Source organism: Triturus cristatus, chromosome 11 (genome assembly GCF_964204655.1).
Source record: "Triturus cristatus chromosome 11, aTriCri1.1, whole genome shotgun sequence".
Taxonomy (NCBI): Eukaryota; Metazoa; Chordata; class Amphibia; order Caudata; family Salamandridae; genus Triturus; species Triturus cristatus.
In genome coordinates, this window is record NC_140594.1 from 623,594,802 (window position 1) to 623,607,020 (window position 12,219).

At 47.9% G+C, this 12,219-nt stretch overlaps 1 protein-coding gene across 3 annotated transcripts in view; it reads left to right on the plus strand.

Moving 5' to 3' along the window:
* The window catches only part of GPAT4 (glycerol-3-phosphate acyltransferase 4), a 280,405-nt gene that overhangs the window by 207,340 nt on the left and 60,846 nt on the right, over positions 1-12,219 (plus strand). For all 3 annotated transcript variants that reach the window (XM_085634041.1, XM_085634039.1, XM_085634040.1), the window contains 2 exons: positions 1,999-2,114; positions 2,946-3,001. In XM_085634041.1, coding sequence (XP_085490167.1) covers positions 1,999-2,114; positions 2,946-3,001 — 172 coding nt within the window. The remainder of the gene's footprint in view (positions 1-1,998; positions 2,115-2,945; positions 3,002-12,219) is intronic.

Here is a 12,219-nt window from a genome sequence, read left to right on the forward strand (position 1 = left end):
GATGGGGCAAGACACGGCCCAGGGAGTAACGACTCGACCTACCTCCGTTCTTGCCTTACTGGAGCACCACTCCGGAACACTGCTCTTCACGAAGCAGGTACGTCAGTGTAAACACAATATCCGACAGCCTTGTACCTCCCGGTTCCTCCCTTTATAGGGCGTGTTTTCCTTGAGTTATGTAACAGCTCTCCTGTTTACATAAGGGCGTGTTTTCCCTTGAGTTATGTAACAGCTCTCCTGTTTACATAAGGGCGTGTTTTCCTTGAGTTATGTAACAGCTCTCCTGTTTACATAACCTCTCAACCGCTAAGCATCCTGGGAGATGTAGTCCGTTTACGCTGGTTACCGTTTTCCTCCCCTCGCATGACAGGAATTCTTGACAGTGTGTGTGTTGAGAGGCTTGTGACCTCGCCAGAAGCCTGCCGCCGCGGAATGAGCAGAGGTTCACGCAAAACTTTGATGGATGTATATGTATATATATATATATATATATATATATATATATATATATATATCCCCCTCAATCCTGCTGGCGATAGGTAGTTATAGTTTAGACTAACTTTTCTTATATACGAAACATTTTTTTACTTTGCTAATAACTTTGGTGCCATTTGACGAAATTTTTAAAACCAGTACACCAGTTAAGCTGCTGTCTGGAAAGTTTTGGGGCGATTTGTCAAGCGGAGGCAAAGAACAAAGGGACCCTTCTTCCCCATGGAATATGTCTGGGGATATTGCAGTTTTTGAACACGACTACAGCCTGAACCACTGAATGGATTTACAGCAAATTTTGCAGAAAGGTAGAAACTCAGCAATTATAGTTATACGTATCTAAATCAACTATAACTCATGCCGTTAAGTAACTTTACAAATGCTGCGCAAACACATGATGGGTGGGATGCTGAACAAATGAAACATTCACTCCCAGTCAAGAGATCTGGGTTAAATCCATCGTTCTTTTGCTCACCATGCCACCCCAGTTTGAACCCAGCCATATGCAAATCAGTCTTGACCCTGCTCCTCATGGGAACTGTCCATTTTGAACTGCCAAGCCAGGTCCTCCCTGGCCCGGAAACAAGCATCTTAGGACCGGTTTTGGGGTATCATCCCTCATCATCCAGGCTAGCTTGAATCGAGTGACACAGCGAGCAAAGGAACCATGTCTGGGCAGACCCATCCCACTTAGGGCGAAAAATGCTGCACAAACAAATGCTGGACGGAATGTTGAACAAATCAAACAACTGAGGCACAATGGAAAAAAAAAAGAATACACCCGTTCAAATTCAAATCCCCCTCCCAGTTTACTGCATGTGGTGGTTGGATTAACGTACAGTAATTATATATTACTTTACGTTAGAAAAGCCATAGAACGTCACAGAAAATCCAAAGATTACAGGGACTTTTCTAGTTAAGTTCACATTTTGCCCACACAAAACCATAGAAATTCAGCAGTTCTATTTCTACTTATCTGAAGAAACTAGAACTCATGCAGTTAAGTAACTGTACGCCACGAGTTATAGTTATACTTACGTTAAACTATAACTGCTTAATTTCTATGGATTTGTGTGGGTAAGACATGAACCTAACTTTAACGTCCTTGTAACCTTTGGTTTTTTTCAGTGATATTGATATATATTTACAAACACACACCCTTACCTGTGAAACTTACATTTTCGTTGTAAAGGCATGCGTGGTAAAGGTATATGCCTGGTAACAATTTGCGTGGTAATGGCTGTGATAAATGCTGTTTCCAAATCAAACATTAAGCACTTAACTTCTAGTTGTTACTGTGTGGCCCTTATGATTTCCACAGAAGCTGTGCACGCAAGAACCTTTTACAAGTTAGTCTTAAAACCCTTCCCAATGTGCAAACTTGTTTCTTTCAAGCAGGCGAAGGTGTCTCCCTCATTTTATGACAAACGCTCCTGAAATACGGATTGAGTGTGCCGCCTTTTTATTTTCTCTTGTGTCTAAGGTTTTATTTCCTTCTGGCTTTAGGTGGGTCAGATTCATGGTGGGCTGATGGGGGTGATCCAGCGAGCCATGGTGAAGGCCTGTCCCCATGTTTGGTTCGAACGTTCCGAAGTGAAAGATCGCCATCTTGTGGCCAAAAGGTAACGGAGCCAACTCAACATCAGTCCTTTTGAGAATGTGTTTTTCATGGTTGTGCAGCCTATGTTGGGTAGATAGCAGCAGTCAGAGGTGCACGTGCAAAGCTTAAACTCTTTGTACTTCCAAGGACTGTGTGAAAATGGTGTGTTTTTCCTTTTATGTAAATATTTGAAATTCGTCAAACGTTCTGTGAAATTACACGAAATACAAACAAGGCATTTAATGCTGTTTAACACAAAATGCACAACACATGCATACATGTAATGCTTTTAAAAAAACGCCATAAAAAGTGCTGCGTAGAAGTCACTCATGTCCTGGTCCTTTGCATTTTTCCCTTGCTCCTGTGCTAAAACTTGTACACACATTGGATATTCGCTTAATTAAGGAATACTCTGAACTACACAATGTTATGATGGCGTAGCGAAAATCTTGCCTCAGTCTACTTCAGACCAACAACTCTAGCCATAGTGGGGTGCTTGCTTGTCACCCGTCGAGTCCTACTGTTAAATAGCAGTTTTACGTCGCTGTTTCTGCCAGATCTCTACTCTGATCATCTCTTCCTCCATAATTTCCAAAGTTTTTCCAACACTCGCTTATGCTAATCACTAACAAAACTCGTAGTGAAGCTTCTGGGGATTTAAAATCAAACCGTGGTTGATGAGTGTGTAGAATATTAGGGACTTGCGTTGTCTTTTATTCAGTTCTCACGGTCAGCAGGTGGGTGAACTAGCAGCAAAAATCTAGTGATTCTGGTGATTCTACTGATATTGCTTTGGCAAGTAGTTGACACATATCTGATCTCATCCAGCTGTGTTCCTCCCTGTACTCTGCAGGTTGACCGATCACGTTGAAGACAAAAGCAAACTGCCCATCCTTATCTTTCCAGAAGGTAAGAGGTGTATAATGAAATGCATTTTCCAATGTCCGCAACCTGTGAAAGGAGGGGCAGGGGTGTTTGAGTGCTGTGTTGTATTTTGGAGAGCAGTATTTTAGACTCCCAAAGAGTGAATAAAGTTTGACTATCGACTCTGCGCCTTAATGCCTGGAGCTGTTAAATAACGCAAAACGATGTAACTGTGGACCCGGGAAGTGAGAAATGGTAAAAGAGAAAATGTTACTTGCACTGTACACATCGGTTTGTGGCATGTAGTGCATTAGATTTACATGCTGTCCATATTCCTGCCATTTAGTGTTGGGCTGGGATGAGTAAAACTTGTTTTTCTTCGAAGAAGACTTTGACTCCAAACCACAAACGGGAGAGTTGGAAAAGGGTAGGCAAATATCGCAGGCCAGTTCACAGTGCTTTGCTCATGGAGTGTGGGTGTTGGTACCTAGATGTGAAGCTTGAGCATTTTGCATTTCTGACAGTGGCAAAGAGGTCTACTTCTGGGAAACCTCAAACCATGGAAGTATGGGAGTAGGACTTGGGGGTGGAGTGCCCACTCCTGGACTTGTCGCTGCATCATACTGAGTAGGTCTGCAAAGTCGTTTTCCACTACCGGTGAGTCTTGTGCTAGTAGATTGACTCTGTGTTGGAGTGGCTACTGCCAGATGCCTTGTGCTAATGCTAACAATTGTGGTGAGTGTGTCCTCAATACTTCTGCTTGAAAAATATGGCTGTGATGTCCGTGCGAATGAGGACCACTTTGTGTTGTAGGTGACAGACGAATGCTTTGCCAACTAAATGGCCATCAGCTCCAGGTAGTTGATGTGGAGATCCTTTTGATAGGGTGGCCACATACACTGAACCATCAACTCCTGCAAATTCGCCTCCCACCATGTGAGGGAGAGTCCGTTGCGATGGTCACTTGCATAACTAGGTTGATAAAATGACGTCCCTGTAACAAATTGTTGCTGTTCCACTACTTCAGCGAGCAGTGCTTGCGGCCCCAGATCAACTCTACATCTTTCCAGTGACCCTCGGCTTGAGACCATTGTGAAGCTAGGCACTCTTGTAACAGGCGCACATGTGACCTGGTATGGGGAACTGTGAGAAAGTGGCTCTGTATATACTGTTCCCTAATAGGTACAGGGTGTACAGAGTCCACAGTCCCCCAGAGGCTGATAGAGGTCAAAGTTAGGTATGACCTTACTCTCAAAAGTGGTAGCTTGGTCGAGCAGTAAGGCAGTACCAGAGGACAGTGTAAAGCATTTATTGTACACACTCAGTCAGCAAATGGTTTCACACACTCAATAACTGAACTCTAGGCCAATGATTTGTATATATAAAATATATGCTTGTTTTATTTTTAGAACCACAAGGGGATAAAAATATACTTTCTCAGGATGAGAGGTTGAATATAAATACTTTTGTTTCAAGCAATAAATTTGTAAAACAGTCACAGTTGGTTGCAATAAACAATCCTATTTCCTAAACATAACAATGCATTGAGCTCAATGGTAAATTCAGGTTATTTGTAATAAATTACTTTTCAGATTACTTTTGGAATTCCAGGTCTGGATCCTAGAACCAGCCTGGGGTCAGTATTCAGAATCAAGTGAGGAAAGTCGACTTAATAACTGTAAGGATTTTTAGATAATATTTAGCTATTTCAAAAGTTAGCACTTAGAAAATATTTCACAGAAAACATTCAATGGATCTCTATGGCAAGAAATTCAAATTGCAGGTAGAGTACTTTATCGTTACTTTAGTAATCCAGGACTGGGTGCCTAGACCCAGGACTGGGGTCCTTATCAAAAGCAGGTAAGTAATTTCGTTTGCAGAAATGGTACGATTTTAAAAGAATATTTCAAATTTGCAAAAGTAGACACTTAGAAGAAATTTCACAGAAAAGCAGACAATGGTTTCCTATGGGAGAAAAATGAGTTAGAAGTAAGTATAGTTGTGAACACTTTTCAGAGTCAGGGCTGGGCACCAAGATCCAGCACTGGGAGCTCACCTAGGAGCAGGTGAGTAAATTCGTTTTTGTCACTTGGCTGATTTTTGGTGAATTTTTGCAGTTTTGAAAAGTTCACACTTAGAAGATTTTTGAAGAAAAAGCCAGTCAATGTTACCCTATGAGGAAAATGAAGTTAGCGGTTTAAGGGTAAGTACTTGACTGGTAATGTTGAAATTCCGGGCATGGACTCAGGGGTCCCCCAGTGTCAGGTAAGCACAGTTGGTTCACCCTCAGCGGTTTCAGGACGGCCGGGTGCAGAGAGAGTTGGGCCCAATGTTATCCTATGAGGGATAGGGGGGCCTTGGTTGGTGGCTGCTGTCTGGCAAGCCACGCGGCTGTGGGAGCTGGGCTCCTGGTCACTTACTCAGGGCAAGTGGGGAAGTAGGTTAGAGTAGAGAGGGCACTGCCAGGGCCACTCGGGCGGCTGGGTGCAGGGTGCTTTTGAGCCTTAGGGCGCTCAATGGAAATCAATGGGAATGTTCCGGTTTGGAAAGAGGCTGCAGGCTCGGGGACGAGGATGTTTCAGGTGCCACCACCACTTCGAGAGGTAAGTTGGGTAGTTGTAGGTTAGGTGGGTACCCCGGGATTGGGCACAGGGGGTCGCAGGGCGCCGGGTGCAGGGGTGCCTTTTGACGTCGGGAATCTTACCCTCTGGTTGATCGCGGTTGGGGTGGCACTTGGTTCTGAGGCTGCAGGCTTCTTCCGGGATGTCGAGGGGGGTCCTTGGGTGCCGGACTCGGGGTCACAGTCGCCGTGGGGTCGTCCTCAGGGTCTTTGTCCACTCCGGCACTGGCCAGGCTTGGCTGGTGCAGAGTGTGTTGGGTCCGCGGTCCCGGGCTGGTGCCAGGGATAGCAAGTAGGTTTCTTGAGTAGAGCCTCTACTCGTGGGAGTCCCAGGGGCTTAGAGCTAAAGGGTAGCCAGGTCCTCCGGGGTTGGTGAGGTTGCTGGCCACGTGGGATGCCGCGCTGGTGCAGGTTCGAGAGTCGACAGGCCGGTAGGGCTGGGGCCAAAGCAGTTGGTGTCTTCTTCTCTTTTTAGCAGCTGCAGGGCAGGTCTTTGTTCTTCTTGCTCTTCTTGTCGTTTTTCTATCTGGAATCTGGGGAAGGAAGGTTCAGGGGGCCCCTAAATACTAGATTTAGGGGCGTTACAGGTAGGTGAAGGCCAGGGACCAATGGGTCCTTGTCCTGGGGTGGGTACACCCCCTATCCTGCCTCTCTCCTGTGGGAGGGGGGCAGTAGCCTAATCCTGATAGGGTAGGGCCTCCCATCTTCAAGATGGCGAGAGCCCGGAGATGTGCTTCACCTCGCCTCCCCCACCTGAGGGGTGGGGTGGGCAGGCTGGCACATCCCCTGTCCTTGTATGGGGTTTCCGGCCAAGCTTCCCGCCAGAGTGGGGGGTTGCAGTGGCCTGGGGAAACTCCAACTGGCGGCATGCCTTTGAAGCTTCCCTTTGCTCATCCTGGGGGAGGAGATTTCTCACCTCACCCAGGATGTGCATTGTTGCAGGCCCGGGAGAGCAGGGGCTCTCCCACCCAGGGGTCCAGCAACGTGTCTGCTGTGTGGCAGCCTGGGCAGCCTCAGAGCAGACGTGGATTGCAAGTTAGCTGTAAGGGGGCATCTTCTAAGATGCCCTCTGGGGTGCTTAGTACATTAAATCCCACACTGGCATCAGTGTGGGTTCAATGTGCTGAGAAGTTTGATACCAAACTTCCCAGGCTTCAGTGTTGCCAGTATGGTGCTGTGGAGCTCGTGTTTGACAAGCTCTCAGCACCATGTATCCTTAAATGACAGCACTGCACTTACAGTGCCCAGGAATGGACCCGGGTACTGTAGGGGCACAGGGCTCCTGCTCCTGTGCCCACACCATAGGCGTAATGCACCCAGCTAGAGGGGTGGCTGGCATATGCCTTGGCAGTGTAGGTGATGGGCATGGTACACAGTGATGTGTGCCATGTCGACTCTTTGTTTTGTCCTGCACCCAGACACTCAGCCTGCAAGGGCAGTGTGTGTGTGTAAGGGTACAGGGCCTCTGAGGGTGGCACAATGAGTGCTGCAGCCCTTAGAGGCCTTCCCTGGTCACAAGGCCCTGGGTACCTAGGGTACCATTTACTAGGGGCTGACATGTGGCTAGGGTTTGCCAATTTGGAGTTTGTGTGGTTTAAGGAAGGAACATAGGCCCTGGGCACCTGATTGGCAGGAACCCAGGGTACACTCAATCGAAGTACATTCAGCAATTTAGCAAAAAGTGGGGGCATACCATGCAAGAAAGATGGCACTTTCTCACACAACCCCCCCCCCAAACGAAAGGTGATGAGACTAACCTTGTCCTATGGAGTCTTCATTGTCTAAGTGGAAGAACCTGGAAAGTCCATCTGCATTGGCATGGGCAGTCCCTGGTCTGTGTTCCACTTCAAAGTCCATTCCCTGTAGGGAGATGGACCACCTCAGTAGTTTTGGATTTTCCCCTTTCATCTGCATTAGCCATCTGAGAGGTCTGTGGTCAGTTTGAACTAGGAAGTGAGTGCCAAACAAGTATGGCCTCAGCTTTTTCAGGGACCAAACCACAGCAAAGGCCTCCCTCTCAATGGCACTCCAACGCTGCTCTCTAGGGAGTAGTCTTCTGCTTATAAAAGCAACAGGTTGGTCTTGGCCTTCATCATTGGTCTGGGATAGGACCGCTCCTATCCCTAGCTCAGAGGCATCAGTCTGCACTATGAACTGCCTGGCATAATCTGGAGCTTTTAGAATTGGTGCTGAGCACATTGCTTCTTTTAGGGTGTCAAAAGCCTTTTGACAACTAACTGTCCAGTTAACTTTCTTGGGCATTTTCTTGGAGGTGAGTTCTGTGAGGGGGGTCACAATGGACCCATACCCCTTCACAAACCTCCTGTAGTACCCAGTCAAGCCAAGGAATGCCCTGACTTGGGTCTGGGTTGTTGGAGCTATCCAGTCCATGATGGCCTGGATTTTGGGTTGTAAGGGCTGTACCTGGCCTCCACCTACAAGGTGGCCCAAGTACACCACAGTGCCCTGCCCTATCTGGCATTTGGATGCCTTGATAGTGAGACCTGCACTCTGCAGAGCCTCTAAAACCTTCCCAAGGTGGATCAGGTGATCCTGCCAGGTGGAGCTAAAGACAGCAATATCATCAAGATAAGCTGCACTAAAGGACTCCAACCCAGCCAGGACATGGTTCACCAACCTCTGGAAGGTGGCAGGGGCATTCTTTAACCCAAAGGGCATCACAGTAAACTGATAATGCCCATCAGGGGTGGAGAATGCTGTCTTTTCTTTTGCTCCTGGGGCCATGCCAATCTGCCAGTACCCTGCAGTTAAGTCAAAGGTACTGAGAAATTTGGCAGCCCCCAATTTGTCTATCAGTTCATCTGCTCTTGGGATAGGGTGAGCATCTGTCTTGGTGACAGAGTTGAGCCCTCTATAGTCCACACAGAACCTCATCTCTCTCTTTTCACCCTGTTGATGAGGTTTGGGGACCAGAACCACTGGGCTAGCCCAGGGGCTCTCTGAAGGCTCAATGACCCCTAACTCCAGCATCTTGCTGACCTCAGCTTTGATGCTTTCCTTGACTTGATCTGACTGTCGATAGATTTTGTTCTTGACAGGTGCACTGTCACCAGTGTCCACATCATGGGTACACCAGCTTGTCAGACCAGGGGTCAGGGAAAAGAGGCTAGCATATCGTTGCAAGACTTGCTTGCAGTCAGTCTGCTGTTGGGCAGAGAGGGTGTCTGAGAAAATCACACCATCTACTGACCCATCTTTTGGGCTGTAGGATAGGAGGTCAGGGAGTGGCTCACTCTCTGCTTCCTGTTCTTCATCAGTCACCATCAGCATGGTGATGTCAGCCCTATCATTGTAGAGTTTAAGGCGGTTCACATGGATGACCCTTTTGGGTGTCCTGCTAGTGCCCAGGTCAACTAGATAGGTGACCTCACTCTTTCTCTCTAGGATAGGGTAAGGGCCACTCCATTTGTCTTGGAGAGCCCTTGGTGCCACTGGCTCCAAAACCCACACCTGTTGCCCTGGTTGAAATTCAACCAGTGCAGCTTTTTGGTCATACCAGTGCTTCTGGAGCTCCTGGCTGGCCTCAAGGTTCTTGGATGCTTTTTCCATATACTCAGCCATTCTGGACCTTAGGCCAAGCACATAGTCCACTATGTCCTGTTTGGGTTCTTGAAGAGGCCTCTCCCAGCCCTCCTTTACAAGACACAGTGGTCCCCTTACAGGATGACCAAACAGAAGTTCAAAGGGTGAGAAACCTACTCCCTTCTGTGGCACTTCCCTGTAGGCGAAAAGCAAGCATGGTAATAGGACATCCCACCTCCTTTTGAGTTTCTCAGGGAGTCCCATGATCATACCTTTCAATGTCTTGTTGAACCTCTCAACAAGGCCATTGGTTTGTGGGTGGTAGGGTGTAGTAAACTTGTACTGCACTCCACACTCTTTCCACATGTGTGTTAGGTAAGCAGACATGAAGTTGGAACCTCTGTCTGAAACCACCTCCTTAGGAAAACCCACCCTGGTGAAGACACCCAGGAGGGCCTTGGCTACTGCAGGAGCTGTAGTAGTCCTAAGTGGAATTGCTTCAGGGTACCTAGTAGCATGATCCACTACTACTAGAATGAATTTGTTCCCTGAGGCTGTGGGAGGTTCGAGTGGACCCACAATGTCCACGCCTACCCTTTCAAAGGGGACCCCCACCACTGGTAGTGGAATGAGGGGGGCCTTTGGGTGGCCACCTGTCTTGCCACTGGCCTGACAGGTAACACAGGAGCTGACAAACTCCTTCACCTTTTGGTGCATCTGGGGCCAGTAAAAGTGACTCACTAACCTTTCCCAAGTTTTGGATTGCCCCAGATGTCCAGCTAGGGGGATGTCATGAGCCAAAGTTAGGAGGAACTCTCTGTACTTCTGTGGCACTACCACCCTCCTGGTGGCTCCAGGAGTGGGGTCTCTTGCCTCAGCATACAGTAATCCCTCTTCCCAATAAGCTCTGTGGGTACCACTGACATCCCCCCTGGCTTCTGAAGCAGCTTGTTGTCTCAGGCTTTCAAGAGTGGGACAGTCTCGCTGACCCTGGCACAGCTCTTCCCTAGAGGGTCCCCCTGGGCCCAAGAGTTCAACCTGGTAAGGGTCAAGCTCCATGGACTCAGTTCCCTCAGAGGTATCTACATCCTCTCCAGGGGGAGAGGGGTTCTGAGTGTTGGGCTGTACAGAAGCTGGTCCCCCAGTCTTCTTGTCCTTCCTCTTGGTTGGTTGGGCCATTATTCCAGGCTCCAAACCTACTTTTTCACCCTTCCTCTTGCTCTGTGCTCTGGTTTGCACACACACCAATTCAGGGATGCCCAGCATGGCTGCATGGGCCTTTAACTCAACCTCAGCCCAGGCTGAGGTTTCCAGATCATTTCCAAGCAGACATGCAGCTGGCAACTTTGGAGAGACCACTACCTGTTTCAGGCCAGTAACCCCCCCCAGCCTAATGTTACCATGGCCATGGGATGACTAGTGGTGACACTGTCAGCGTTGGTGACTGGGTAAGACTTCCCAATCAAGTATTGCTCAGGGGAAACCAGTGTGTCTTTCACCATAGTGACACTGGCACCTGTATCCCTCAGAGCTTCTACCCTAGTTCCATTCACCCAGGGGTACTGTAAGTATTTCTTCAAGTTGGGGGGCCACACAGCCACAGTGGCAAACTCCACTTCTCCCAAGGAGACTAAACTTGCTTCAGTGTGTTCCCAGATTTGCTCAGGGTACACCTCTGATCCCATTTGTATACTTGCTGCCCCAGGAGTGGCTGTACTGGGTGCCTTAGGGGCTTTGTTTTGGGGGCAAGATACAGTTAGGTGTCCCTGCTTCTTACAGGTATTACAAAAGGCCTTTAAGGGATCAAAGTTCTTCCCCCTATATGGTTGGGGCACATAGGGAGTAGTTTGGGTCCCACCCACCTGAACAGGTTTTTGGGGCCCTTTGGAAGACTCAGACTTTTTATCTTGGGGATTCTCACCACCTTTCCCCTGGGGAGGTTTTGTGACCACCTTCTTTTGGTCACCCCCAGTGGTTGTCTTGGTCACCCTAGTCTTGACCCAGTGGTCCGCCTTCTTTCCCAATTCTTGGGGAGAAATTAGACCTAGGTCTACCAAATGCTGATGCAACTTTTCATTTGTGCAGTTACTCAAAATATGTTCCTTCATGAATAAATTGTACAATCCAGTAAAATCCTGCACACCATGTCCAGCTAACCAACCATCCAGTGTCTTCACTGAGAAATCTACAAAATCAATCCAGGACTGGGTCTGGGTTTTGTGAGCCCCCCTGAACCTAATTCTATACTCCTCAGTGGTGAATCCAAATCCCTCAATCAGAGCTTTCTTCATGAGGTCATAGGATCCTGCTTCTGGCCCAGAGAGGGTCAGAAGCCTGTCCCTGCAGTTACCAGAGAACAGTTCCCACAGGAGTGCCCCCCAGAGAGGTTTCTTTACTTTCCTGATATCACAAGCCCTCTCAAAGGCTGTGAACCATTTGGTGATATCATCACCTTCCTCAAATTTAGGGACAATCCCTTTGGGGATTTTAAGGTCAGAAGTTTCCTCCCTATCCTTGTTTTTATTATTGCTGCCACCATTGATGGGTGCTAAACCCATCTCTCTCCTTTCCTTTTCTAGAGCCAGCAGCCTGGACTCTAGATCTATTCTTTTGGCCAGCCTCACAAGGCTGTCCTCTTCACTGGGGGGTCCCCCAGTGTTGTCTCTGGGACCAGAGCCACCTGTGTGGTCTCTAGGTGCCCAGATGCTATGTCTTGAGTTGGAGGGTATGGGTGCCATCTCCTCCCTAGGGAATAGTATGGGGAGGTTGCTGTCCTCCTCCCCTGTTTCCCTTTCCTCATCTGACTGGCCATCACCATGTTCAGATGGGTGGTCTTTAGCATACTCAGCCAGGAGCTCCTGGAGCCCTTGTTTGGATGGATGCTGACCCATTTGTAAATTTTTGAGTTTACATAAGGACCTCAATTCCTTGAAAGACAAGTGTAAGTAAGGTGTGAGGTCGAGCTCCTCCACCAGGTCCATGTTATTATTATCACTAATAGCTGGGTTTGTTTGAGACATTCTAACCTGACAGTTCTAACCCTCTACCCTGACTATAGTGACTTTTATTTTTCTAAAATTCTAATGGGACTTAAGCAAGG